At 44.3% G+C, this 26,052-nt stretch overlaps 1 protein-coding gene across 4 annotated transcripts in view; it reads right to left on the reverse strand.

The window, feature by feature from the left end:
* Positions 1–26,052, reverse strand: part of Atg2b (autophagy related 2B) — a 70,108-nt gene that overhangs the window by 14,996 nt on the left and 29,060 nt on the right. For 2 of the 4 annotated variants that reach the window (XM_052738891.1, XM_052738894.1), the window contains 21 exons: positions 25,735–25,827; positions 25,423–25,611; positions 22,453–22,726; positions 20,806–20,908; positions 20,336–20,531; positions 19,623–19,765; positions 16,383–16,540; positions 15,849–16,021; positions 15,128–15,278; positions 13,524–13,723; positions 13,318–13,398; positions 10,983–11,089; positions 10,448–10,540; positions 9,735–9,805; positions 8,865–8,941; positions 8,226–8,396; positions 6,433–6,574; positions 4,486–4,688; positions 3,144–3,370; positions 1,538–1,646; positions 759–953 (listed from right to left, as the gene is read on the reverse strand). In XM_052738891.1, the coding sequence (XP_052594851.1) occupies positions 759–953; positions 1,538–1,646; positions 3,144–3,370; positions 4,486–4,688; positions 6,433–6,574; positions 8,226–8,396; positions 8,865–8,941; positions 9,735–9,805; positions 10,448–10,540; positions 10,983–11,089; positions 13,318–13,398; positions 13,524–13,723; positions 15,128–15,278; positions 15,849–16,021; positions 16,383–16,540; positions 19,623–19,765; positions 20,336–20,531; positions 20,806–20,908; positions 22,453–22,726; positions 25,423–25,611; positions 25,735–25,827 (3,156 nt within the window). The remainder of the gene's footprint in view (positions 1–758; positions 954–1,537; positions 1,647–3,143; positions 3,371–4,485; positions 4,689–6,432; positions 6,575–8,225; positions 8,397–8,864; positions 8,942–9,734; positions 9,806–10,447; positions 10,541–10,982; positions 11,090–13,317; positions 13,399–13,523; positions 13,724–15,127; positions 15,279–15,848; positions 16,022–16,382; positions 16,541–19,622; positions 19,766–20,335; positions 20,532–20,805; positions 20,909–22,452; positions 22,727–25,422; positions 25,612–25,734; positions 25,828–26,052) is intronic. The other 2 variants (XM_052738892.1, XM_052738895.1) reach the window with 2 other exon arrangements.

Here is a 26,052-nt window from a genome sequence, read left to right on the forward strand (position 1 = left end):
AAGAAAGAAGGAAGATTATTTTTACCCTTTTCCTTAAAAGCCTGTCCACCCATCAAGAAAATCTTAGGACATATGACTCTCAGAGGACCACAGAAAATGACAACACTGCAGCTTCAGGTCAACGGAGCTGCTGAGCTCCCAGAGCTGGTGCACAGGCCCAGAGTCCAGAGCTGGTGCACGGGCCCGGAGTCCAGAGCTGGTGCACGAGCCCGGAGTCCAGGGCTGGTGCACGGGCCCGGAGTCCAGAGCTGGTGCACGGGTCCGGAGTCCAGAGTCGGCCTGTCAGACCCCCAGAGTCCAGAGCCTGTCTGTCAGACCCCCAGAGTCCAGAGCCTGTCTGTCAGACCCCCAGAGTCCAGAGCCTGTCTGTCAGACCCCCAGAGTCCAGAGCCGGCCTGTCAGACCCCCAGAGTCCAGAGCCGGCCATTCCCACTTCACTAACATTTCAAGTCTTCTAAGGGTGAAGTCTTCTAAGGGTGAACCATGTGAAAACAGCGGTCCTAGCTGTTTTCACATGGTTCTGTTTTACCTGAGGGTGACATATTACAATTATAGATAGAGGATGTAGTTTATAAAATAACTCTTGAACACAAAACTTAAAATAGTATATTTAACAGGAATTTTCATATTAAAAAGAGAAAACACATTTTTCCCCATTTCTAGTCATTCTTCCCACTCTAATTCGCCTGTAGTTAGACACAAATAAAAACGTTTTTCCAGAACTAACAAAAAGAGAGCAAGGCTTTGAGGCATCTTACCATGTTGGAATGAGCTTTACGAGGCATGTCTTTGCTGCAGTACAGGTATAAAAATTTGTTCATTTGTGATGTTGCCAGCCGATCCCGAATTTCAAGATCCTGAACGATGAACACCTGCCTGGAGACCGGGTGTTCTAGGAGGCTGGACTCACACTCAGGCTTACACGGGGGGTAGACTTCATGCTGAAACTTCACCTTAACACACAAGAAAAACACAGCAATCTTGACTTTCTTTTGGCTGTTGAGATTTTATGTATTTCTATTTGTGTGGCTGAGTTTGTCTATGCACCACGTGCAAGCTGTGCTACAGGTCAGAAGAGGGCACTGGATCCCTGGAACTGAAGTTAGGGCTGACCGTGAGCCTCTCAGGCAGGCCAAGCATTCAATCAATGGAAATGTCATCAATGCTCTGTCCTGTGGCCTCTAGACGTTCACGGGGGACCTGCACAGGTGCACTCCAAAGTCAGGCCCTCCCAGACAGGCAATTCAATAGAGCAGCGGTTCTTCAAGTGGCCCACCAGAAAGGCAAATGCTGGGCAGGGCTCAGAAACATGTACCGAACAAAGGCCTCCAGGGCCTCTGGGAACCACTGCTCCAGGGGTGGTCTGGGAAAACAAAAACACCTCGGGCTTTTCAAAGTATCAGAGCAAAAGCTGAGATGAGACCTATCCTCTGGAGGGCAGGGACCTAAGGCTTCAAGACTCATGGGTGGGTAAGACCAGAGGACCTCACTAACACGCCCACTGAAGTGATTCTTCCCTTTCAAAACACCATCTTACCTTGCTTAACTGTATTTCCATTAAAAAGTCATGGTTCCTTCCTTTGCCCCCACAGACTGTATGACGTCCATGCCTTGTAGGTGTTTGAGAAGGTGAGCTATGGGGACTACTAAAAAGGAGAAAGAGGGAAAAAAAATTAAAAAAAAAACAAACTCCTCTTTGTTAAAAGAATATTCAATTCAATGAATGACATCAGAAAGATTAATAAGATAACGAGAAAACATTACAGAACTACTAGAATGGTCCGCAAACTGTGTTACTATAAATCAAATTTTATCACTTAGCCAGGAGTGGTGGTGAAGACCTGTAATCCTAGCTACTCTTGAGGCTGGGGCAGGAAGAGTGATGCTTGCCTGAGCCACAGTGAGCTGAGTGGGACAGCATATGCCTACCATGTGCAATGCCTGAGGTTGAAGCCCCTATACCATGGGGGGAAATGTGTTATTTATATTTTGGATATACTCAAAACGCAATTTTATTACTGCCACGTGCAAAGCCTAATTATGATGCTGGACGCCAAACACACTTGGAATGAAGGCTCTGTAACTTTCTTTTTTATCTCAGAAATCCAAGTCAACCATAGAACTCAACCAGGACAGAAGCATTCCAAACTAACCAGTAAGTAGAAAAGGGTACTCAACTGCTGTACCAAATGGTTCTGCCTGGGAAGCTTCTATGCCACCCCAACCCATAGACACATTTGCTCCAGCACACCTACACTTCCTACTCATTCTCTCCCCACACTATGGAACACTTCTTTGCTTAATCAAAAATACTCAGCTCTGGGGATGGAGAGATGGTTCAGAGGTTAAGAGCACTAGCTGCTCTTACAGAGAACCTGGGTTCAGTTCCCAGCACCTACATGGTGGTTCAACCATCCATACATAACTGCAGTTCCAGAGGCTGCAACTCCCTCTTCTGACCCAAGAGTACCAAGCATGCACATGGTGCACAGACACTGACAGACAACACACACACATAAAATCAATAGGCCTTAAAAAAAGTTTAAAACGTAAAATAAAATACTTGGCTCTGCTCCACATCCTGTTAGATGCTGGGGGCTCCGGGCAAGCATGGACTCTGCCTCCTGACACACACTCACTTCATTTTATGGACCCCATTCAGTCACATAACCTTTTCTCCCTTTGAAACTGAGGGCGAGGAATGGGTACAATTTATTTTCATAAACAAACACACGATGGGTAATGATTGCTTAGTGAAAATCTTCTAAGTAGACATTTTAGTAAATACATGAGAAATACAAGTAAGTTCACAGCCAACTTTAGGTGTGACATTTAAAATACGTATTTGAATACTAATTTATTCTTCCTTAAGATAAATACCAGGGTTAAGAGCACTGACTGCTCTTCCAAAGGACTCGAGTTCAAGTTCCAGCACCCACACGGCAGCTGACAGTCTGTAACCCCAGTTCCAAGGGATCCAGTGGCCTTTTCTGGCCTCTGTGAGCACTGCCTGTGTGCTGCACAGACATATATCCCCACAAAATACCCAGACACATAAAAAATAAGTAAATCTTAAGGAAAAAAAAGATAAATGTCATGTGTTTTTCTACGGACAGGTCTATTGGTCCATGGAATGAACTCACATGTAACTCTTAGCTGGAGAAGCAGGAGGGACTGCTGCAAAGTCCTTGCCTCCGTAAAGATGCCACACCAGCGAGACTTCCTTAACAACATAGCGAATGGCAGGGATGGGAAAGTGAAGCGGGGCTTTGCTGCTATCCATCCTTGTAATGGGCAGACTGAAATAGTCGTCTCTTATCACAATCGCATCGTCAACCATGATCTTTATCACTGGCTCTTCTTCCTTCTCCTGAAACACACCAACAGGGAGCACTCTCACTCACCACAAACAACTGGTGTGCCTCACAGACCAATGGGTTTTCTTGAGTCTACATTCTTTTCGATAATTTCAATATATGAAATAGTGGAACAATTTGTTTTCTTTGAAATGGAGTCTCATACTATGCTCTGATGGGTGTGAAACTTGTTAGGTAGCTGAGGCTGGCTTTGAATTTATAGCAATCCTCCTGCCTCCTGAGGCCTGGGATTACAGGGATGTACCAGCTTGGGTAATAATTTCTGACACTAGCCAGGTGGTGGTGGCACACACCTTTAATCTCAGCACTCGGAGGCAGAGCCAGGCGGATCTCTGTGAGTTCGAGGCCATCCTGGTCTACAGGGCGAGATCCAGGAAAGGTGCCAAAACACAGAGAAATCCTGTCTCAAAGAAAAAAAAATTTCTGACATCAATCATCACATAATATATTGTACCTTATTGTCATAAAATAAAATCTGCTCTATAAAAATCAACTCATGAATATTTCTAAAGTTTATAATTTGGCTCTTACTATTTGATCATTGAAAGTAGTGTGTGTGTGTGTGTGTGTGTGTGTGTGTGTGTGTGTGTGTGTGATATTACAGTTTATAAAGTCATACTGCATTCTAAACCCAAACCTGACAAATTTCAACACACTAATCAAATTATGTTTCTAATTACAGGCTTACCCTATGTTCAGGGCTTTGATATTTGGTGGGTTTTTTTGGTTTTTTGGTAAATCAGAAAGTTCTCAGAACCTACAGTCACCTATGAAGGCTCTACTAGGCTGTTGTGTGTGTGTGTGTGTGCATTCATCTCAGTTCTCCCAGCCATTCTGCACCCCATCTTCCTGTCATTCCTGTAATGTCCCTTACATTCAGCAACTGCACTTCACCAATCGTGTAGAAAACTGTGCAAATGCACGCATTCTCTGAGCCATGTGTTGTAGAAGTAGTGTAATGTCCATTTACAAAGTTCTAATGTTAACTACAGGGTGCAGTCATTTTGCAGTGGGAAGAGTTGCAGATTCAAAAGACCTTCAGATGCCCTTTGGTCCATTTAATTTGTAACACTATTTTAAAGTTTCAGTTGTGTTATCAATTTATTACCTGGATGGCTGCTTTTGGTGCAAAAAGAATGCAAAAGTCATCATTTTCAGTGGGTGCTCCTGTCCCTGTGTCACTAATCAAGTGATGAGGGAGGGAGGCATGAGCAGGGCTAGGCTCCTGGGACACATTCCCACTCTCGTCTGGGAACAAGAAGAGGTCTGAACAGCACGGCTCCTGAGTGTGCGACTTTTCATCCAGGACACCTAGACGCAAAGACAGAGACATCTGGCAACAGCCTCTTGACTGCAGGTCAGACACAGTGGGCACAGCCTTCCACCTAAACACCTTCCCTACTTCTCATCTCAACTCTGAGTCTGCAGCCTAGGGAGGGCTAAAGTAACACAGACGCCTCAGCAAGAGACAGAAATACCTCGAAAGCACAAAGAAGTGCCTCAGTCAACCTGAAGTTCCTTCTCTAGGAAAGTAAGGACAGTTCCTTCCCAGTTACTTGGTGTAGGAGAAGCTCAAGAACTCAACCGAATCTGTTCCCATGAACTGGGGTCTATTTTGGTCAAGATGCTGCTTTGCAGGTGGAAGAAACTGACAAATGTCCATAGGGTTCAATCCTGGAAACTTCTTGAGCAACATTGCGAAGGGAAGGAAAAAAGACTCATCTAGCAGACCCTCACCCAAAACCACAGGAGCCTCTGCTTAGGGAAGGGGTGGGGAGAGGGGCCAAGCTAATTCCTGGGCTCCAGAAACCTATGCTGGACACTTGCTCTCATGTAGCTCTCTCAAAATGAAATTCACAGACGATGCCATGTGTACCAAAAATCTGCACATGAGCATTTTATACGGCGTAGTAGAGTTATCCATTCTTTCTCCATTCATTCCAACCAAACACTGATGATACGGGGCGAAGAACACAAAACTGTCTAAGAGTCTCCCAGACAAGCATGAAACCCTGTCACCAGCACTGCAGGCCCCGCTCCCATCAGTGTCTAGTGCTCACTGAAGACTTGTGTATCATATGCAATCAGGGTCCCTTCCCACTCAGGCCAGCTGCTGTTGTTTAGTGCACAGGAAGCTGGAAGCTTAGTTCAAATTTATCCTAACTTACAATGAATGCAACATTTCATGCTAAATGTTTCATAATACCATGGATTTTCTCAGGATGCCCATAGCCCAGGCTGGCCCTATACTATGTATGGCCAAAGCTGTCCTTAAATTAACACTACCTCTAACTGCCATGTATTGGGATCTCAGGAAGGTACCACCTTTCCCAGCTCCATCAATTATTATTTTTAAATTAAGGTTTATAGAATTTAGAAATAACTATGTTCTCCACTAAAGGCGTTGTGGCACATGCCTTAAATCCCAGCACGTGGGAGGTGGAAGAAGGCAGATCTCTGTGAGTTGAAGGTCAGGACAGCCAGGGTTATATAAGAGACCCTGTCTCAAAACCAAACAAAGAAATAACTATGTTTATCCAATCTGAAAAACTGTTTTGAAACAAATGCTTCAAGATATTTAGATGCTTCCATTTGGCTTTTAAGACTCTTTACTCATCTGGTCCCTTTCTGCTTTTCCAACTTTAACTGTTTAATTCTTTTCAATCTGATGGAACTTCTGTTCTAGTGACAGCTAGATAGGTATCTACAGATCATGCATGCCTTCCTCCATACTGTAATACAGAACAAATCGATGACCTTGTCAAGATGTCCTTCTCATGCACCTCCACATACAGCCAACTAGTCCTGTTTTCACGAGACTCATGAACTTCCAATCTACATTCCAGGGTATTTTGTGTCACTTTTCAATCATTCCAAGCACTAGCACCATCTCCTGTCAGTCTGTTCTCCCAACAGACAGCAGACACAAGCTAATGAGTAGCACATATCTACAGATCCAGATGAGTCCTTAGTAAGTTTCTTACTGAAAATGTCATAAGAACACAAATAATGTGACACACGCTACCCTCAGAGATCCCAGGAAAAGCCCTCTCACCATTAGTCTGTGGTCCAACAGGGGCAGAGGTCTGCTGCATGTCAATCTCCTCCATGGCGTCACTCATCAGGTCCCGTAAAATCTGCTGGTCAGCTTCAGGAAGCACCGGACCACGCGAAGATGATCGACCACTGGAATCTACCTACAACCAAAAAGTCAAGGTAAAAATAGCTAAAGCCAGCAAGTGGTGGCTCACACCTTTAATACCAGCACTCGGGAGGCAGAGGCAGGCGGATCTCTGTGAGTTCGAGGCCAGCCTGGTCTACAGAGCAAATTCCAAGACAGGCTCCAAAGCTACACAGAGAGACTCTATCTCAAAAAACAAACAAACAAACAAACAAAAAAAGCTAAAGCTTGGTGCAATGGGGTGTGCCGCACTCCCAGATACTTAAAAGGGGAAGCAAGGGGACCACTGGGCTCCAAGTGCATAAGGCCAGCCTGGGAAACAAAATAAGACATTTCTCAAAGCAAAACTCATCTGAAAATACTCTTTTTTCAGAAAAGAAAGACAGGACACTGAGTACACTACAAGGGAGCAGAGAGCAGAGCCAATGGGAACCACCCTGGGACCCATTTCACCTCAGGACCAACAGGTCCATGCTCAATGTCTACACCTGCCTGCAGTTCTGCTGTAGTCGTTATCACTTCAACAGCTACCAACAAGTGCAAATAAACAGGAACTTAGCTCAGATGCAGACACAGAACCAGGACCCTGCCAAGGTGATGGGAGGGGCTGAAAACCCTACTGTGTAGCCAGGGGTTACTGAGAAAGCCTGATCTGCTCAGACCATACTGCTGCTCCTGTAGGTCAGGACCTCCTCTCTTAGACTCCGGAGGGCAATGGGGGATATAAACAGGAGAGAAAGCCTGAATGGTAGTTCATTCACAGGGCTCAACTCCAGTACCACCACTTTACCATTTTGCTTAGTAAATTGCAGATCCATTAAACCTAAGCTGTGCTCCCCAAAATGTGAGCATTGCTCTGAAATGGAAAGACACAAGTTGAAAGCATCTCTGATAAACGGACAGTGTCTTTCAGAATAGAGAGTAAACAGTGAAGGAAGTGTCTTTGGTCGTCTCAGTACCAGTGGAGCACAGGAGGGACAGAGAGGAAGAGCAGGATGACCTAAGAGGGCATGTGATGCCAGCCAGACCCTTGCTGATAGAACTGACCTCTCTGAGTAAGTTCTGAGGTGCCCTACCCTAAGGAGACTAAGGATGCTGCTCACAGAAAAGGCTGTCAAGAACAGCACTGCAAAATAAAACACCCAAACAAATGGAATAAGTTCCAACTTGACACATGACATCAGAAAGGGACACCTGCGGCATAGGAGAGCAGCGTCCTTGAAACTGAGAATGGGGACACTTGTTGTGCTCCTCTTGCTGACTAGGGAAGTCACCAAGCGATCTAGCACCAACGACAACCTTTAGCCTCCCCTCACTGGGCTGTGAGGGAGGAAGAGGAAGCTCCGTGGAGGGTTGACCAAGTAGTAGGGTTGACCAAATAGTAGAGAGAATGGGTAGAAGAAGCACTAGTGTACAAGTAGGTCTTTAGGTGACAGTAGCATTTGCCACTAGCTGCTTACAGCATTTGACACAGCTTGTTTTCTTCCCTAAGAACAGGTGCAAAGAAAAGAAATCTAAAAGTATTATGTCGGCTGAGATTAATGTTCTGAAACAAAGAGCAAACAGTAGACTGGCTTTTCACAGAGGCCCCGGAATCACCGCTCCAGACCCATTACTCTAGGAAGTGACATCAGCGGATGGGGAATCGATCGCCTGGCCTGTTGTACCTTTGGCTTTCTCTGTGGGACTCCGGGCTTCACTTCTGCTTTGTTAGGTGCATGTAAGTCCCCGTAACTTGCGACATACTGAATGAGATTCATCAGTGCGGCGCATGAGTCTGAGCATGTTCTGATGTGGACGACATCACTGGAACAGTGCAACTCAAAGCGGGGCTCAGTCTGCAGGTGCAGGGGAATGAAAACACTCTTTTTTAGACAAGCGTCACCAACTCCTCTACAGTCACAGGAACGAAAACAGATACTAATGGGCTGGAGACATGGATCCGTGGTTATGAGTACTTATTGCTCCTACAGAGGACCAGGTTTCAATTCCCAGCACCCACAGTGGTTCACAACTGTCTCTAACTCCAGTCCTAGGGGTCTGACACCCTCTTCTGACAATTGCAGGTACCAGGCATGCATGTGATGCACATATATACATGCAGGCAAAACATTCATACACCTAAAATAAATCTAAAATAAAATATATACTTATTTGTTTTGTCACCTGAAAAGTATTTAAATCAATTCTAGTTTTCAAATATTTGGGCCAAAATTGGATCAAAAGAAAAACATGTTCCAATACATTCTATTTTTTATCTCTTAAGGACAGGATTTAAGTAAAAATTTCCACTTATTGTAACTGACCTGTTCTCCATCCGAATCTGACTTCACTGCAGTTATGGTCAGCTCTAAAAGTCCCATGTCCATCACACGAACATAATCTAGAATTTAATACAATACTTACTGTAGGTTTTCACAACTGCGTATCCCACCAAGCGCTAACAAAGCTCCCTGCAGATGTCACTAGGGTCTGTAGTGTGAGGACACTGACAGGGCATCCTATAATCTCACTGTGACTTCATCTGACACCTCACTTAATTTTAGCTACAACGAATGACTAAATATTAAATAGGTATTTAGAATATACAAAAAACATAGCTAACACCATAAGAACATTTCACCCTCAAACTGAAAAGCCAGTATCCACTAAACTCTGAAGGTGTATGAAGCATTATTCTAATTATTGTTTATCAATAAAAATTCAGGAGTCAGATATTGAGGTAAGAGCCTGAAAGATCAGAAAAGCAGAGAAGCCACCAGTCCTCCCTACCTGCTCCATTCCTTCCTCTAAACAGAGAGCCAGATCCCTCTCCGCCCCACCTTACCACTGCTCCATTCCTTCCTCTAAACAGAGAGCCAGATCCCTCTCCACCCCACATTACCACTTCCTATCCTATCTGTCCTCAGTCTTCCAAAACCTCTGTGGTTAATTTTGGTTGGCTAGGGGCTAACTCCACCCTCCAACTCCAAGCAAGCTATATTTGTCAGAACACGATCAAAATATCACAAAACAGATGTAGCATACAATTATTACACATTTGAATATCCGTTAAAAGTTCCCTAACAAGAACCCAGCTTTCAACACTATTCCCCACTTAAAACTGCTATTATATACACACACACACACAAACACACACACAGCAGTAATCAAGCCAGAGTTTGTTTTGAACTCACCTCTATTCAGGTTTATAGTGACAGTGTTACACTTGTCAGACAGGTGTAAAGCAGCCTCATCCATGATGATTCTGAGGAAAGGAGATAGCATCTGAAAAACCAAGCTCTGAGCCTGTGCACAGCACCATCGGCACACCTTCCCACCACGTGGGTGTACCTAACCCACAATCATGAGTGGAATCAAAACACATGAAGGTGGCAACACATCGGTCTCTAGGCTGTGGGGGCAGTTTGTGTTTCAACAGATGCTCAAATCTAAATAAAAGGTTTCCATTGCAAAGATAACACATGCCGGCGGTGGTGGCGCACGCCTTTAATCCCAGCACTTGGGAGGCAGACGCAGGCGGATCTCTGTGAGTTCAAGGCCAGCTGGTCTCCAAAGCGAGTTCCAGGAAAGGCGCAAAGCTACACAGAGAAACCCTGTCTCGAAAAACAAAAACAAAAACAAAAACAAAAAAAAATCAAAGATAACACATATCTGGGACTGAGAAATTGACCACAGGTCCTAACAAGCCAAGGGAGACGCTCAGGGATGAATTCCTTCCAAAACGGAAACACAACAATGAGAGGAGCGGTGGCGGCGGGCATGGCCCTTGAGGAAGGCACACTGATGGCTCAGCTGCTGCGGATTTAACAAGCAGCAGCGGTTTGGTAAGGAAGCACCCATTACTGCAGCGGACGCCTTGGAACAGCAGCCAGCGCAGGATGAGTACCTGAGAGTGGAGGAAGATTTATCCAAGGCAACACTGCTAGAAATGCTGAACGTCTCAACAGTAAGAAGGGATCGGATTGGCAGGTGAAGGGGCCTGGCAGCAAACAGAAGCGACAGATTAGCAGCCTGATACAACAGGACTCTTCAAAAAACACCTCCAACCTCAACTACTCAATTGTGGGACTTTTGGAGGGCTTTGTTTTGGTTTCTTGGGTTTTTTTTTTTTTGATCACAGGATCTCACTGTGTAACTAACTCAGACTGGCTTCAAATTTGCAGGCTTCTTACCTAAGCCTGGTGAGTGTTGGAAATGTAGGTGTGCAATACCACAGTAGGCAGAATTATGTACTTTTCAACTTATTTATATATTGTATGTGTTTGTACAGTGCCTGTGTGGAAGCCAGAGGACAACTTAGGAGAAGTGGTTCTTCTCTTCCATGATATGGGTCCCAGGGAATGCACTCAGGTTACCAGGTTGGTGGCTCTAAAGCCAGTGTGTTTCAATAAAATTCCACTTTGTTCCATTCACGGACTCACCTGTAATCAAGTGCACAGCTCCAAAGATGAACATGAAAAGTTGTAAATGAAGTTGGAGGGTTATATCCCAAAACAGGTTCATCAGCAATATTCAAGAAGTTTAAAATCTGTAATCACAAAACATAAATACTTTAGAAGAAACGACATCTTGCTATAATACATTTAACAAGCATATAACAAAGCGACTTAGGCTGTTACAAGAAAATACAGCTGTTCCGAAGGGATTCATTTCAAAAGTGAGTGCACTCAAATCAGGGAGGCCATGGAAGGGGAGAGATGCACTGAGCTGCCTATAGTAATCATCTCACTGTGTGTATGTTGACCATAACCTGGTGTTGTGTCCCTTAAAGAACACAATTAAAATGCTAAAGTAAGCCGGGCGGTGGTGGCGCACGCCTTTAATCCCAGCACTCGGGAGGCAGAGGCAGGCGGATCTCTGTGAGTTCGAGGCCAGCCTGGGCTACCAAGTGAGTTCCAGGAAAAGGCGCAAAGCTACACAGAGAAACCCTGTCTCGAAAAAACCAAAAAAAAAAAAAAAAATGCTAAAGTACTTGCTAAACTGGAACTTGAAATGAAGAGTCACATCCAATAACTGAATACCACAGACACCTTAGAAAACCCCGTCTCACATTTATGGTCATCCCACCCTAAACACACCCAGTCTCCTCTGATCTTGTAAGGTAAGCAGGGTTGGATTGCTAAGGGCTTAGTACCTGGATGAGAGAAAGTCCTATCTTAGGAAATTCATTTTTTAAAAAGTATATATAATACAATTAACATATTGCTCAGAACAATTTTTGAAAAAAACTAATTTTGTTAAAGATGACTTTTCAAAAATCTGGTTTCCATGAGGTATGCTAGGCATGTCTGTAATCCTAGCTACCTGGGAGATTGAGGCAAAAGGATCGAAAGTCCTAAGTTAGCCAAGGGCTACTGACTTAGCAAGACCCTTCTCAAAATACAGAAAGGAAGTGGGAAGGAGGGAGGAGGAGAAGGAAGGAGAAGAAAGAAAAGGGAAAGAAAAGGGAGAAAGGCAGGAGGAAAGCAGTGGTCGTGTGCTCAGTGGCGGAGTCTTGCTTAAGCATGCGAGGCTCTCAGCTGGAGAGGCATCTCTGGTTTCCTAAGTCACCCACTGTGGGAAGGTAGAGGAATCTAGCTGTTTTTATAGAACTCAATAAGTTCTTTTTCTTTAATTTATATGTTGCTTAGTCTGAAAGCTAGGTCGTCTTCCCCACACCCATTCTTTCATACTCCCAAGCAAATGAAGAGGATATGCTAAATCACTCCCTAGACACACACACACACACACACACACACACACACACACACACACACACACACACACACACACCTCTCTGTACTCCTAACAGGCAATCAGGCAGACACTCAGGTAGTCATCATGTTTTCTAAATATTTTCATGAGAAGAGTATTTTTAAAACACTCAATAGAGAAAAAGACAGAAGCAAAAGATCCAGTATTCATAAATAACTGTGAGCCTCTTGCTCAAAGTCAGTTTCTTATTTATAATTCTTACTCACAGGAAAATAACCAACTTGATTCAACCACAGAATCTTGTTAAAACCCATGCCATGGCCAACAAGACAGCTTGGTGGGTAAAAGTCAAGCCTGATGAAGCTGAGTTAGATCCCCAGGAGAAGAGAATCAACTTCTGAACACTATCCTCTGACTCCCACAAAAACACTGTGGTATATGCACACAAGGGCACCACCCCACCCCACCCCACCCGTAGACGTTTAGTAGCAAACAAATACAAATTTAGAAAGACTTTTCAATGAGCAGTAGAGCACACAGCATGTGTGAAGAAGCCCTGGGTCTGCTCCCAGGTAGGAAAAAAAAATGTAAGTAGGTAGGTGGGCCAGTGGGTGGGTGGGTGGATGGATGGATGGATGGATGGATGGATGGATGGATGGATGGATGGACAGACGGACAGAAGGACAGAAGGACGGAAGGACAGACAAAAAACCAAGAAAATAGGGAGGATTCAACGGGACATTAGTTGCTGAAATTCTGATCAAATGGCCTGAGGCAAAGCCACACTAATAATGGTCTGGGGACGTGGAGTCCTTCAAGAGTGGCTGGTTTCAGCACTCAGTACACCCCTGGCTGCTCCTCCGGGTCTGGCATTCCTTTTCTTGAAGGACACAAACAACAGCACTCAGTGAGAAGTTATAGGAACTGCCTTCTGGGTGAGGAGTCTATGTCCTAAGGAAGGCCCAGCTACACACAGTGCGTGCACATCAGTTCACCAAGGGGAACATTCATTCTCAACTGTGAAAGCTGTTAGAAGGACACAACAGAAGCAAGAGCTCTTACCTGCTCGTGCCAGCTGAGGCCGGTGGGCAGCATTCTGTGCTGCAGAGTGGCTCCTTTCAGCCCCACAGCCACAAGAAACTCCTGCACCACAGACACACCAAGAGCCACATTAATCCACAGAATCCCAACTGGGGTGTTGCCACTTCTAACAGTCATCTTAGCTAGCAACCAATCAACAGGAGTATTTAACAGTTGAAGGCACACACCTTCGTATTGGACTCTGATTTATCAGACAGTATCTTCACAGCTACCGAGAGCATATTCAAATTGTCTCCCCCAACACCGTCAGAGGCGGCTCGGCTGAGGCCATCTTCTTCAGAGGAATAAATTGTAGGTTCCAACCAATGTGGGCGGGTTGAACTGGGCAACCGTGTCTCTGTAGGGAGAATGGCTCCATCTACGATGCCTAGACACACGTTAAGACAAAACACCAACAAAACGATCACTTGAGAATATTTTGTAACTGTTCTGACTTTCACAACTCAAAACAACTCTCTGTACATGTTGAGCACGGCATTATCCAAAATGTTCAGCATCAGAGTATTCGGGATTTTGTGAAGAATGTTCACATCTAGTAAACATGCACCATCTCAAGAGGTCAGGTGGTACTCTACCACCATTGAGATGTCTCGGATGTAGAGCATTTCTAAACAGATTTCTAGAACACAGCCTATACCCCTTTGAGCCTTGCTGGTGGCACAGAGGTCCTTGAGCTCACAGAAAAACACTGGGAAATCCAGGACAGGGTTATCTCTTCAAAGGGACAGATGCATACTTGTTTTCTGCCCAGAAGCCTAGAAATAAATGTTGTTAACTGTCTGGTGACCCCTGTGCTAACTGTATGACCAGAGACAACCAGATCCTTCCCAGGCCTTCATGACAACACATGTTGTTTATCTATAGACCCCATCTTAATAGAAGAGGTGACATGTAACTTGAAAACTTTTAGTAAAATTATTCCTTAATCTTCATTGTGCACACGGGATTGTGTTACACCAGGAAACTTTTCCCCAATTGTGCTATGCTTAAGTGTGTTTCAAATAAGCTGCCGGTGTCAGACTCTCGAAGCTTGAACCAATACCTGCTGCTGAGCCACGGTGAGCCCACTTCCTTCTGAGCTCTCACAGATGATCCTCTGCCGGCCATGGCGTCTGCACAAGAGGCAGCATGGTAGCAGCCTACTTCTCTTTGTCAATGTAGGGATAACTGAGAGCAAAAACTCACAAGAAAGTCAAAAACTAAAACTAAGATTCTAAAACACGAGGAAAACCAGATTCCCATCTTTGTGCCTACTCACAGGGTAACTCAGGCAGCTCCTCAAAATGTGCTAATTTAAAAAAAAAAAGGGCTGGAGAGATGGCTCAGCGGTTAAGAGCACTGACTACTCTTTCAGAGGTCATGAGTTCAATTCCCAGCAACCACATGGTGGCTCACAACCATCTATAATGGGATCTGGTGCCATCTTCTGGCCTGCAAGAACACATGCAGACAGAATATTGTATACATAATAAATAAAAAAAAAAAAAAAAAGTGCTAATTTTAGTCAGGTGTGGTAGTACACACATACAGTCCTAGACTTGGGAAGCTGAGTTGAATCTCAAGGTCAGGACCAGTGTTGGCTACATAGTGAGGAGACCTTGTCTCCAAACAAACACAAAGCTTTAATCTGTATGATTTTGGCAACGGAACCAGAACTCCCAACAGAAAACAATTTCTCACATCAAAGTTGTACTCTCAACAGGCTGTCTCTATCAAATAGGAAGTCAATGGGCAAACAGCAGAGAGAACAACACACAGCTGTCCTACCTACCTTTGTGGTACAGACTGAGGCTGCTGGAATGCAGGCAGATGTAGTGCTTGTCATCGAAACCTTCGTATTTTGTCACACAGAATAATGAGCCACTGTTGAATTCTAACCAGAATTCACCATGCTTATTTCCCATCGGCTCTCCATTCTCTTGCTAACAACAAGACCAGGAAAAAACAAAACAAAACAAAAAAACCACAAGTTACCATTTTATTTCCTCCCCAAATTCCAGTACTGGAGATGGAACCTAAAACTCTGCACACAGTAGGTGGGCTCCTGGTCACTGAGCTGCAGGCCCCAGCCACCATTATTAAATTCAGAAAGGAAGAACATTTCTTGGCATGCTCATTCTGAATCTAACTTAGGAAAATCTCCTAAAGCATAAAAAGCAATCTAATTCTTGAACTATCAATACCATGGGACTAAACGCTGAATAATGTGTATAGTACGTAAGTCCTCTGTACCAAGTGCCTATGCTTCACCCTCTTTTAAAATAAGAAAGAAAAAGTTAGTTACAGCCCTCACTGGAAGAATTAGCACATGCTTTCCAAAGGGAGGCCACACAACCTTAGATCAACAACTGAAGCTAGCTCCCAAAGTAGTGTGTTCTCCGGCATCTCAGAACACTGCCACCCACCTCCCCCGCCACTCCCCCTTCCTCCCCCGCACTGACACCATCTCACCCCACTGCACTGCAACAGACTGGGTAACGGTGTGACCGTACCTTTACATCTGTGAACACTGCCATTAATCCATGATTGACATTCAGAAGGACTGATAGGAAACTCTGAGAGCTCTTGTTCTGAGAGTCCAACTTTTTTTTCCTACGGGAACGATAGTTGGGATCAACAGCAGAAAAATACTGCAAAGTCTCTTCTTCAGATCCACTGTCTTCATCTACGCAGGGAAAAGACCTACTATTACAGATTCTGACAGCTAAGCAGGACAGCAGCTTAAAAATGACCACAACAGTACTTTGACTTTTCCAGAGGACAGAATGACAGGGAGATAGGCCTCTCAAGGGAACTCCAAACATGTGTACCATCATTCCGAAGATAACACATTCGAGCAGCAAAGCTCTCATCAGAACAGACACAGAACCGGGGAAATAATCATAGAAATTTCTAAAGAAATTACAGACCACAAACAGAACACAAAGTCTGAGACACATTTTAGCTCTGCAATCGGAAGGGCTACTACTCTGTAAACATATGAACGAGGCGCTTTCTTTATACTAGAACAACGGAAAGTACATTACCATAGTGAACTGCAGACTTAAAGGGGCTGAAGCTGTCTTTGCTGAAGGTGTTGATCAGCTGACTGGCTACCGAAAGCCCAACACCGTAGGAAATATTCTCAAGTGTCTCCACTGGGGAAGGAGCTGTTGGCTCCCAGAGAAGCAGGTCATTAAAGATCCTAGAAACACAAGTGCAAAGTGAACAGGAAAGAAACATCTAAGGTGAAGACAGACTCAGAACCCCCTTGACATGATCACATGGTTTTACCTACTGGTTTTAAACGGTGAACTGAAAAATGATCCTGTGAAGGAGTTTTTAAAACAGGAATTGCATGCTTTCAATGGGAAAGCACCTGACATGGTTACAAAGCAGGACCAGAGAAAGGAATGTAGATCAGACCCCTAACTAGACACTCATCTAATGTCTGTTACCCACGGTAATATACCCAAAGTCCTAATCACATCTCTAAGCCTACTTTAAAGGAGGAAGCTAATTAATGATAAAAATCCACAGCCAGGTGTAGTGAAGTATGCATTTAATCCCAAGGGGAAGAAGCAGTCTGTGGATAGTCAGAGCTGTATAATGAGACCCTGCCAAAAACCAAACCAAACAAAACACCCACCTCCCAAATGGCAGGAAGACTGTTAAGGTGCCATAGAGACCCTCTCACTTTACCCATGAAGAAATCACCACATAAAAACATAAGTGATCTCTCCAAGGCCACACAGCCAAGCAGGAGAAAAGCTGGTATGACATTCAAGATAAGGCCCGGCTCTCAATTCAATCTTTTGTCTAGACTAGTATCTGAGATAGCTTTTTCCCAACAGATAGCTCAACTTCCCTGGTAAGAAGAAATGGGATGAATGCATGACCACAAAAAGTGAGGGAGAGATATGTACCCCCTAAAGAACACCCTAGAAGAGCCACAGCTAGGCCTGGGCTGTATGCTGCCTCTTCGGTAAATACTTGCTCCTACTAAGATGTGCTTCTGCCCAGCTTCAGGAACACTGCAGTTTCACACAGCATTCTCTAGGTCTGAGCCACAGCACCTCCTTCACTTCATCTGTTTCCATCACAGCACCTGTAACGCTTGACTCCTCCTCCGGGCCAGCTCCCTGAGAGGGACTTATGCCTAATTATCTCAGTCTGTGCACAGACGAGCAGCTGTCGCAGAGCACAGGGCTGGAGAGGGAAGGATGAGGTGATGACTCGTGGAAGGACTGCAAAGCCCAGTGTGAATACCAGTCGAGGTGCCAAGAGAAGAGACAGCACTCCCTCCCCTGGAGGAAGCCAGCATGCAGCCAGCTGCAGAGCTCCAGGCTCCGGAGGAGGGAGGCAGAATGAGCATCTTGACTCACAGCGGGAAGTGGTGGTGTGAAAGATACCAGGGACACAGCACTGAAGGATGACGCACCTTAAACACACTGACAGCTACGTCCCCAACATTACAGTTTATTACAGGACAAAGAAGGCGAGGTCTATGAATCCAGACTCCGGCCTGAGCCAATCACTGTGAAGAGTGAAGGCAAAGGAAGCCTCTCCTTAGGAAGGGCTCTTTCGCCACACTTCCTGCAGGAGCTTAAACAAAACCAGAGCTTACGGCATAAGCTCTGTGAGTTTCTCATCCGTCATGCTCCTATGCTTTCTTTGTTTATATTTGGGTCTACACAGTCTTTGGTTGGTTGTTTTTATTTTGAAACAGAATCTTATTAGGAAGCCCTGGCTTTGAAATCATGATCCTCCTGCCTTAGCCTTCCTAGAGCTGGGATTACCAGAGTATGCTACCATACTCAGTTTAAAAGAAGTTTGCTGCTCATTAAAAAAAAATAAACAAACAGGGCTGGTGAGATGGCTCAGCAGGTAAACACACTTGCCACCAAGCCTAACCTGAGTTCAAACCCATGTGGTAGAAGGAGAGCCAACCCCCAGAGTTGTCTTCCTGCCTCCACAAGCTGTACACACAGACGCACGCACGCACGCACGCACGCACGCACGCACAGTGCACTCGAGAGCACTGCACTTGAATAATAAATGTTTAAAAAAGAAACAAAACAAAAACAAAAACCTTACTTAAAGTGCTAACGTTCTCTTCCTATGTCCCAATGACCTGGTGAGCTTGTCCCGTCCACTGAACTAATGTGTACCTCAGTACCCTAAGACTTACAACCACAGTCAATGGGGAGACCCAGAAACCCTAAGCCTTAGCACCAAGGGCTACCAGACAGCAAGCAAACCCACTACAGAAGCAACAGTGGATAGTCTGACGACAAGGGGGATGAAAACCTGTTTGCAGTGGACGCTAGAGATGATGAGACTATGTACGCACTTCCTTTTTGCTCTGAGTCCCTCAAGGGCGGGAACTGTAGCAACAGCAGAACACGGCCGAGAGCTCGCCACAGGCCAGCACTGTTCTGTAATCTTGTCATTACATCATTTACTCCTCTGACCGGCCCTTCTGGGTGAGCACTGGTATCATCTCCATTTGGCAGATGAAGGAACTGGGGCTGATAGAGGCTATTGAAGTATCCAAAGTCATCAAAGTCTATGACCCAGAATTCCATTTCACTGTATTTGCTGGGTAGGTGTGTTGGAGTATTGAAACACAATAAATTAAATTTTTTGCTTACAAAGTGTATAAGCAAAACTGAAGAAACCTAACTAGTTAGTTGCCTTCTGAATTCTGAGAAGAGACACTTTCTGAACAGTGACTCTGAAAACCTAACTCTACACCAGTACCTGCTGGCCTGGTACTCAACTCTCCTAATGCTCTTCATATGCCACTGCATGGATTGAGAAACAGCACTTCTCAGCACTGTGCAGCCCAATGACACAGCCAATGGGCAGCTGCAGGCTGGAAGAGAGAGAAGATATGTCACGAACAAACACACTGATTAATCAATCTTGGAGTTACAAATTAGTATAAATAATATGTGAATTGTTTTTGTTGTCATTGCTGTTTGGGAGTTTGTGTTTTGTTTTGTTTTGTTTTTTGATAGGGTTTCTCTGTGTAGCCCTGGCTGTCCTGGAACTTACTTTGTAGACCAAGCTGGCCTCAAACTCAGAGATCTGACTGCCTCTGCCTCCCTAGTGCTGGGATTAAAGGCGTGCGCCACAGCATCTGGCTGTTTGGGAGTTCTTGATGGTGGAGTTACTGTTGTTTCTACAATAGGCACTAGGCACAGGTTGGACACTCAGCTACAGCACCAGCAACAGCAGCAACAGCAGCAGTGCAGAACGTAACAACAGCCATTCAAACTCACCTGTTATACAGCTTCTCATAAAAGCTTTTATTGGGCAGTGTCATGTGAATATTTGGTAGCAGAAGTTCCAGCACATAGTGAGAATTGCTGATGGCTTTATCCTGAAATTCTGTCATCTCTACAGGGTCTCCCGGCATCACCATCTAAAACAGAATGCTTTAGTGTGAGAAAAAGCGTAAAAGATGCAATCTATGTTTAAAATAGTAGCATTTTAAAAACTACTATAACATGTACCATGTGAGCAAATAGATAAACATAACCTTTAACTAGGGAGAACATACATCAAGAAAAATAGACGTCAATCTTGGTGCTACAAACTAGTACAAGGAATACACAGATTCTTTTTGTTGTTGTTACTGCTATTTGTCACTGTTGTTTCTTGCTGGTGGTGTTATTGTTGTTTGTTCAGCGGGGTCTTGAGATGTCTCCCAATCTGGCTTCAAACTTGCAGTCCTCCTGCCTCTACCACCCAAGTGCTAGGATTACATACAGTATTCTTTCAAAAATAAAGAACTAGCCAAGTGTAGTGGCACAGGCCTGTAATCTCACAACTCAGAGGCAGAGGCAAGAGGATCAAAGTTCAAAACTAACCTGAGACACAAAGAGAAAAGGAGGGAAAGGAGCAGGGAGGGGAGGAGGAGAAGAGGGAAGCATGGAAGCATCTCTCTGTGGCTGGGACAATCACCCTGCAAGTTCTCACACTTCTCTTTTACCTGCTCATTCTCAAACATTACTCTACGAGAGGAAAAGGGAGATGGGGCGGGTCGCCTCAGGTCACAGACATCTTTCAGGGAATGAGCCCCTCCTTCCTCCTCTTCCTGGTAGTGACCATCATTCTCTTCCTCCTCTTCAGCTGCTATTCTCTCCAAAATGGAATGCATGGCTGGTGGATTTATTTTCAGTACCATTCTGATTGACAAGATGATTTGAAAAATCAAGACATAAGTATAAACAGCAACATTTCTACCTTATGCAAATTTACAGAATGAACACTGATTAAATGTTAATACAATCAGACTGACTTATAACGCCCATGCCTGCTATAACCCACTTATGAAAAGGCAGTATATACATAACTCAGCATATAACTCAAGTAAATAAAAGAAGAACATTAGCAGTATATTCTTGGCTAACTGAAAGTCTAACTTCTTGAAAATTCCATTAGACCCCTGCACTTGCTTACCGTGGCCAGTCAAAGTCATCTGATGAGGCTGTGTCTCCATCGACTCCACCAGACACATGGAAAAATTTGACAGATGGCTCTCCCTTCTCCTCCTGAAATGACCCTACACAACCAAGATGGTGTTACTGCAATGTGCTCCTTCTCAAATGCTGAAGACCAGATCATTCAGAAGTCTTCAGACAGACTCTCATGCTCTACACCACTCATTCATTTGTTCCTGCTTTAATGTGGCCTGTGCTGGCAGAATGTGCAGAAAAAGATGCCAGTTTTTATTCAAACTAAAATTCTTGACTAGTATTTCATGTGTAACAATGTCAGTCACTACCTACTGAGTACTGGTAATGATTTCCTTGTGCGTATTTGAAGGCATCGGGTAACTGTTTTGTCACTTATCATCTTATTCCTTTGAGGCAGGAGCCGATTTGCTAAGCTGGCAGCCAACAAGTCCCAGGGACCACTTTCCACCCCCAAGCACTGTGGTTTTAGGCATATGAGGGTGACCATGCTCAGCTTGTTAGATGAGTGTTGGGATCTGAACTTGGGTCTTCATGGTTTTACAAGTTCTCTTAACCACTGAGCCATCTCTCCAGCCTCACTTCTTCACAGAAGAAAAGTTTATGGCTTGGAGCTATATCTCAGAGGTAGAGTAATTGCCCAGAATATAGGGCCCTGAATTCAGTCCCCAGCATGGCAGAAAAAAAACAAAGAAAAGCGTATCAGCTAACTGACCACTGTAAACATAACTACACAAATACACTCCAGTGTGCACTCTGTACATGCAAAATAACTCCACCACACTGGCTTCTCACTGCCCTTCATTGTTTCCCTCTAAATCAGAGAGCATCATGTCAACAGAGATAAGGGATGGCAGAGTATACCTAAATATCATCTCATGAGGTAGTAACTGGCAAGTGCCTATTTAAGTATCTCCAAAAACTTGCCAAACTCAGAGATCAGAACAGACAAGGGACAGTTTCCAAACCTGGGGTGTGAGTCCCCTCACTGGTATCAGAGGACAGAGTTTCCACCCAGCCTGCTCCCTGACCCACAGACACAGAACATACCAGGTCTTAGCCAGGTTTTACACAGGTGTTGCAGGAGTGAGTTAAGGTGGTGACTGAGAACTCAGGCTCTGGTGTCAGAGTGGCCTGACTACCCATGAGCTGGGGGACACATGCTCTTCAGCCCACAGGTCAGGAAATATAGCATATGGTGGGAATGAAAACTAAAGGAAATGACAGGATGGATGTGATCTGCTACTACAGGACCCAGCAGGAAGCAGCATGCAGGCTACCCAGCCTCTACCACACAATAAACAGAAAGCAATGCTAAAAAAGGCTAACACTACATTCCTACAGAAAATAAGAACTTCACCAAAGCAAATCATTGTGATGCTTTTTTTTTTTTTTTTTTTTTTGGAGACAGGTTTCTCTGTGTAGCCCTGGCCTGGAACTCACAAAAATCAGTCTGCCTCTGCCTCCCAAGTACTGAGACTAAAGGTGTGTGCCACCTATGGTACATCTCCACACAATTCTGGGGGAAAGCTGCTGCTCTGTTCTCTAAGTGTTCCCAATTCTGACATCTTGGGTGCTGTCAAGAGCAGTGTTCCACACATAGTCTGCTCTCCACAGGCGTGTTCAGTCTTACCAGTTAGCTCTCTAAAAGTCAGTTCCAGTTTAGTTTGTTCTGGGGTGGATCCTCCCACAAACTCCGTCTTAGACTCCAGATCTGTGAATGCTAAATGGAGGGTCTCCTTCTGAAGAGACTTCTTAAACCAGGGTCCTCTTTCCTGGTCTGACCGAAGATCAGGGATGGGGAAGCGAACAGAAAGATGCAGCGCTGGGGTGGCGACTTGTACAGACACCCGGCGATTGGCAGGACTGTGTGTGTCATCTAGAAACACTTCAGTGAAAGCCTTGTGCTGAAACATAAATCACAGCAGTGCTTAGCATTTCATGTATTCTATCACTACTCCCCCACATGCCACAATGCACCCAGATACAATTCAAACAAACCACTACCATATAATGAAGCTTCAATGTAACTGTTGGGGCAATAGCTGAATCTTCATATAAAAATAAGTAAGTAAAAATAAAAACAGGCAGTATATTCCCCTACATATCTTACCATAATCTAAAGAGAAAGAAAAAGTATGAACCAGCCTAACAAATCCAATAAGGTTAAAAACCACTACCATAGTCAATACTCAGTTTGAAGAATTTGCCCATTTTCAGCTGCCCTAAAGATCCAGTGTGAACTCAGATGACTGCAGCCATATACACAGGCTAGTGTTACTCATCTTTGTTTCCAGGCCTATATTCAGAGCCTGGCACACAAAGGTTCCAAGTGTTCACTAAAGGACTCCCAAGTCCCCCCAGGCAGTCAAAAGCATACCATTCAAATAGAAGTCAACTTCTAATTTTCATAAAAGGTCCTGAAACTAACAAAGGCTCCAACATTCATCTTCTGGGCCAGTGTCCAGCCTCTCAGCTCCCTTCTCATGGCAGACTGGGATTTGTAATTACATGTAAAGCAAGCATCTAAGGCCATGGGCTTTTCCCTGGCATCCTCTGCACATGCCAGCATGCTTTGTTCCCATTCATTCTTCTTCCAAGTCCCTCCCCCGTCTACCAGGTTCCCTTTCTTCTCTAAAGTCAGGCACCAGGATTTTCACAGATCTATTCTATCTCTTCCATTTGGCTTCCTAACACAAGCTCTACTCTCACACTAAAGAAACCTAGGGATGGGGCTGGAGAGATGGTTCAGCAGTTAAGAGTATTAACAACTGGGTGGTGGGTGGTTCATGCCTTTAAACTCAGTGCTTGGGAAGCAAAGGCAGGCGGATCTCAGTGAGTTTGAGGCCAGCCTGGTCTACAGAGTGAGTTCCAGGACAGTCAGGACTGTTACACAGAGAAACCCTGTCTCAAAAAACAAAAATCAAACAAAAACAAAAACAACAAAGAGTACTGACTGCTCTTCCAGAGGAGCCAGGTTCAAGTCCCAGCACCCACATGGCAGCTCATACCTGCCTGTATTTCTGTTCTAGGGGATCTGACACCTTCACATAGACAGACTTACATGCAGGCAAAATACTAATGCACATAAAATAAAAATAAATTAAGAAAGAAAGAAAGAAAGGAAGGAAGGAAGGAAGGAAGGAAGGAAGGAAGGAAGGAAGGAAGGAAGGAAGGAAGAAGAAAGAAAGAAAGAAAGAAAGAAAGAAAGAAAGAAAGAAAGAAAGAAAGAAGAGAGAAGAGAGAAAGAGAGAAAGAAAAAGAAAGATGACCAACATAGCCAAGGTTAACAGCAAATAGAGACTGGCCTATACACTTAACTACCAACAGGCAGCCATGGAAGACAAAGAATGCTGCTTTAGACTAAACACCAGGACCGAAGGGCAAAACAATCGGGAAATAAAATGTTTTGCCCTTTTCCTTGTCATTTTAGATTGAGTCTCATGTTTCCTAAGCGTGTCTCAAATGACAGGCCTCCTGGTTCAAGCCCAGAGCACTGTGATCACGGGCACTCACTGCTCTACTGAGTCCTGAGTCTACAGCTGCCTCTCAGGCTGGGCCTGGTCCTACAGGCCACACATTCCAACTCCCAATGCACCATTACAAACCCACTCCACATACCAGATCCAAGCAAAAGCAATGCAATGTGATGCCCAGCACCACTCTTTATTCTCAAAAGCTCTACTGTGCTATTTGGGCTTTAGTTTTTACCATTCAAGTTTATGAAATGTATGAAAACAAAACTTCATGAAGCTGTTACAGTATTCTCCGAAATCCAGAAAAAGAAGTGTAGTGCAATGCTGCTGTAACCCAATGCTGTTGCTGTTGTGTCTAGTCATTCTTCTGCACATCAGTCTAGTTTTAACAGTAGTCTAAGGGAAGCCAGACAGAGTAGCACATGCCTGCAAGTTTCCCACTGGGAAGGCTGAGGCAGGATGAACACAAGCTCCTGGCCAACCTGTGCTAATAATGAGATGCTATCTCAAAAGGTTAAAAAAAAATTAAAAAAAAGTTTGCATGGAAAGACATTCTACTTCTCCCTTAACCCTTCCTGAGGAGCCTTCTTCATGCAGCTGATACCACACAGCACACCCTGTTAGAAATGAAGCAGGAAATGTCTCCAGGAGAATTAGCAAACCTTACCTGGTTATTATCAAGGCAAAGAAGGCGCACCGTTGAGCTAGGTGGTACACACTGTAACCCCAGCTCTAGGAGGTAGAGGCAGAAGGATCAAGAGTTCAAAATCATCTCTGGCTACTTCTCAAGTTTTAGGTCGGAATGCATGAAAAATAAGATTAATTTTTAAGCCGGATATGGTGGCACATGCCTTTAATTCTAGCACTCAGGGAGCAAAGGCAAGCAGATCTCTAGAGTTCAAGAATAGCCTGGTCTACAAAGTGAGATCAAGGATGGTCGGGGCTATGTAGAGACCCTGTCTCGAAAAAAAAAATTTTTTTTAAATATAAGTAAAAAATAATTTAAAGTGTCTATTTTTTTTACTATTATAAATAATATTGTTCTAATATAGTCTATTTAATCTATTAGGACTTTTCTCAGAAACCCCAATAAGCACATGCTTATGTGCAACTTTCTACATACTTACCAAACTAATATGTTTATTATATGACGCATACATGTGCGAGGCCATCATCTCTACTGTAGTGAGTTTCTGTGGTTGAAGCAAGGAATTTAACCTATCCACAATACTGATATCCAGCTCACAACACACTGGATTTAATTTAATTTGTAATTCTGCCTTCTGAGGAACTGAACTCAGTCTTGCTTGATTACCCTTGAAAAAAAAAACACACACACACACACAATTATTAACAAAAGTATAAAACTAAGTTAAAACCTTAACAACTGTGACAAACACCAAACCATCTGCAGTGGCGGCCACGCAGCGGTCTCTCACCTGAGGCCCTCTAGTCTCAGAGTGCTTATAGTGAAGCTGCAGACACACAGGGAGGTGGCCATCGGTCCCGTCTTTGGAATGGAACGTCAGAAGCTTAGAGACAAGGATGGAGACGCGGTAAAGCCGGGATGTTAAGCTGAAATCGATCATGTAAATCTCTAGAGGCAGTACTGTAGGGAAGAGCTCTCTGAAGTCAGGAAAGCTGGCCCCAAACTTCATCTCTGTCACTCTCTAGTACGTCAGTCTCACTCAAGCAGCTAACTTCTGTGAGACTCAGCACCTCATATGAGGCAAGGGTTCAAACAGATCGATATCTAA

Source organism: Peromyscus californicus, unplaced genomic scaffold (assembly GCF_007827085.1).
Source record: "Peromyscus californicus insignis strain IS unplaced genomic scaffold, ASM782708v3 Scaffold_15__1_contigs__length_86483966, whole genome shotgun sequence".
Lineage (NCBI taxonomy): Eukaryota > Metazoa > Chordata > Mammalia > Rodentia > Cricetidae > Peromyscus > Peromyscus californicus.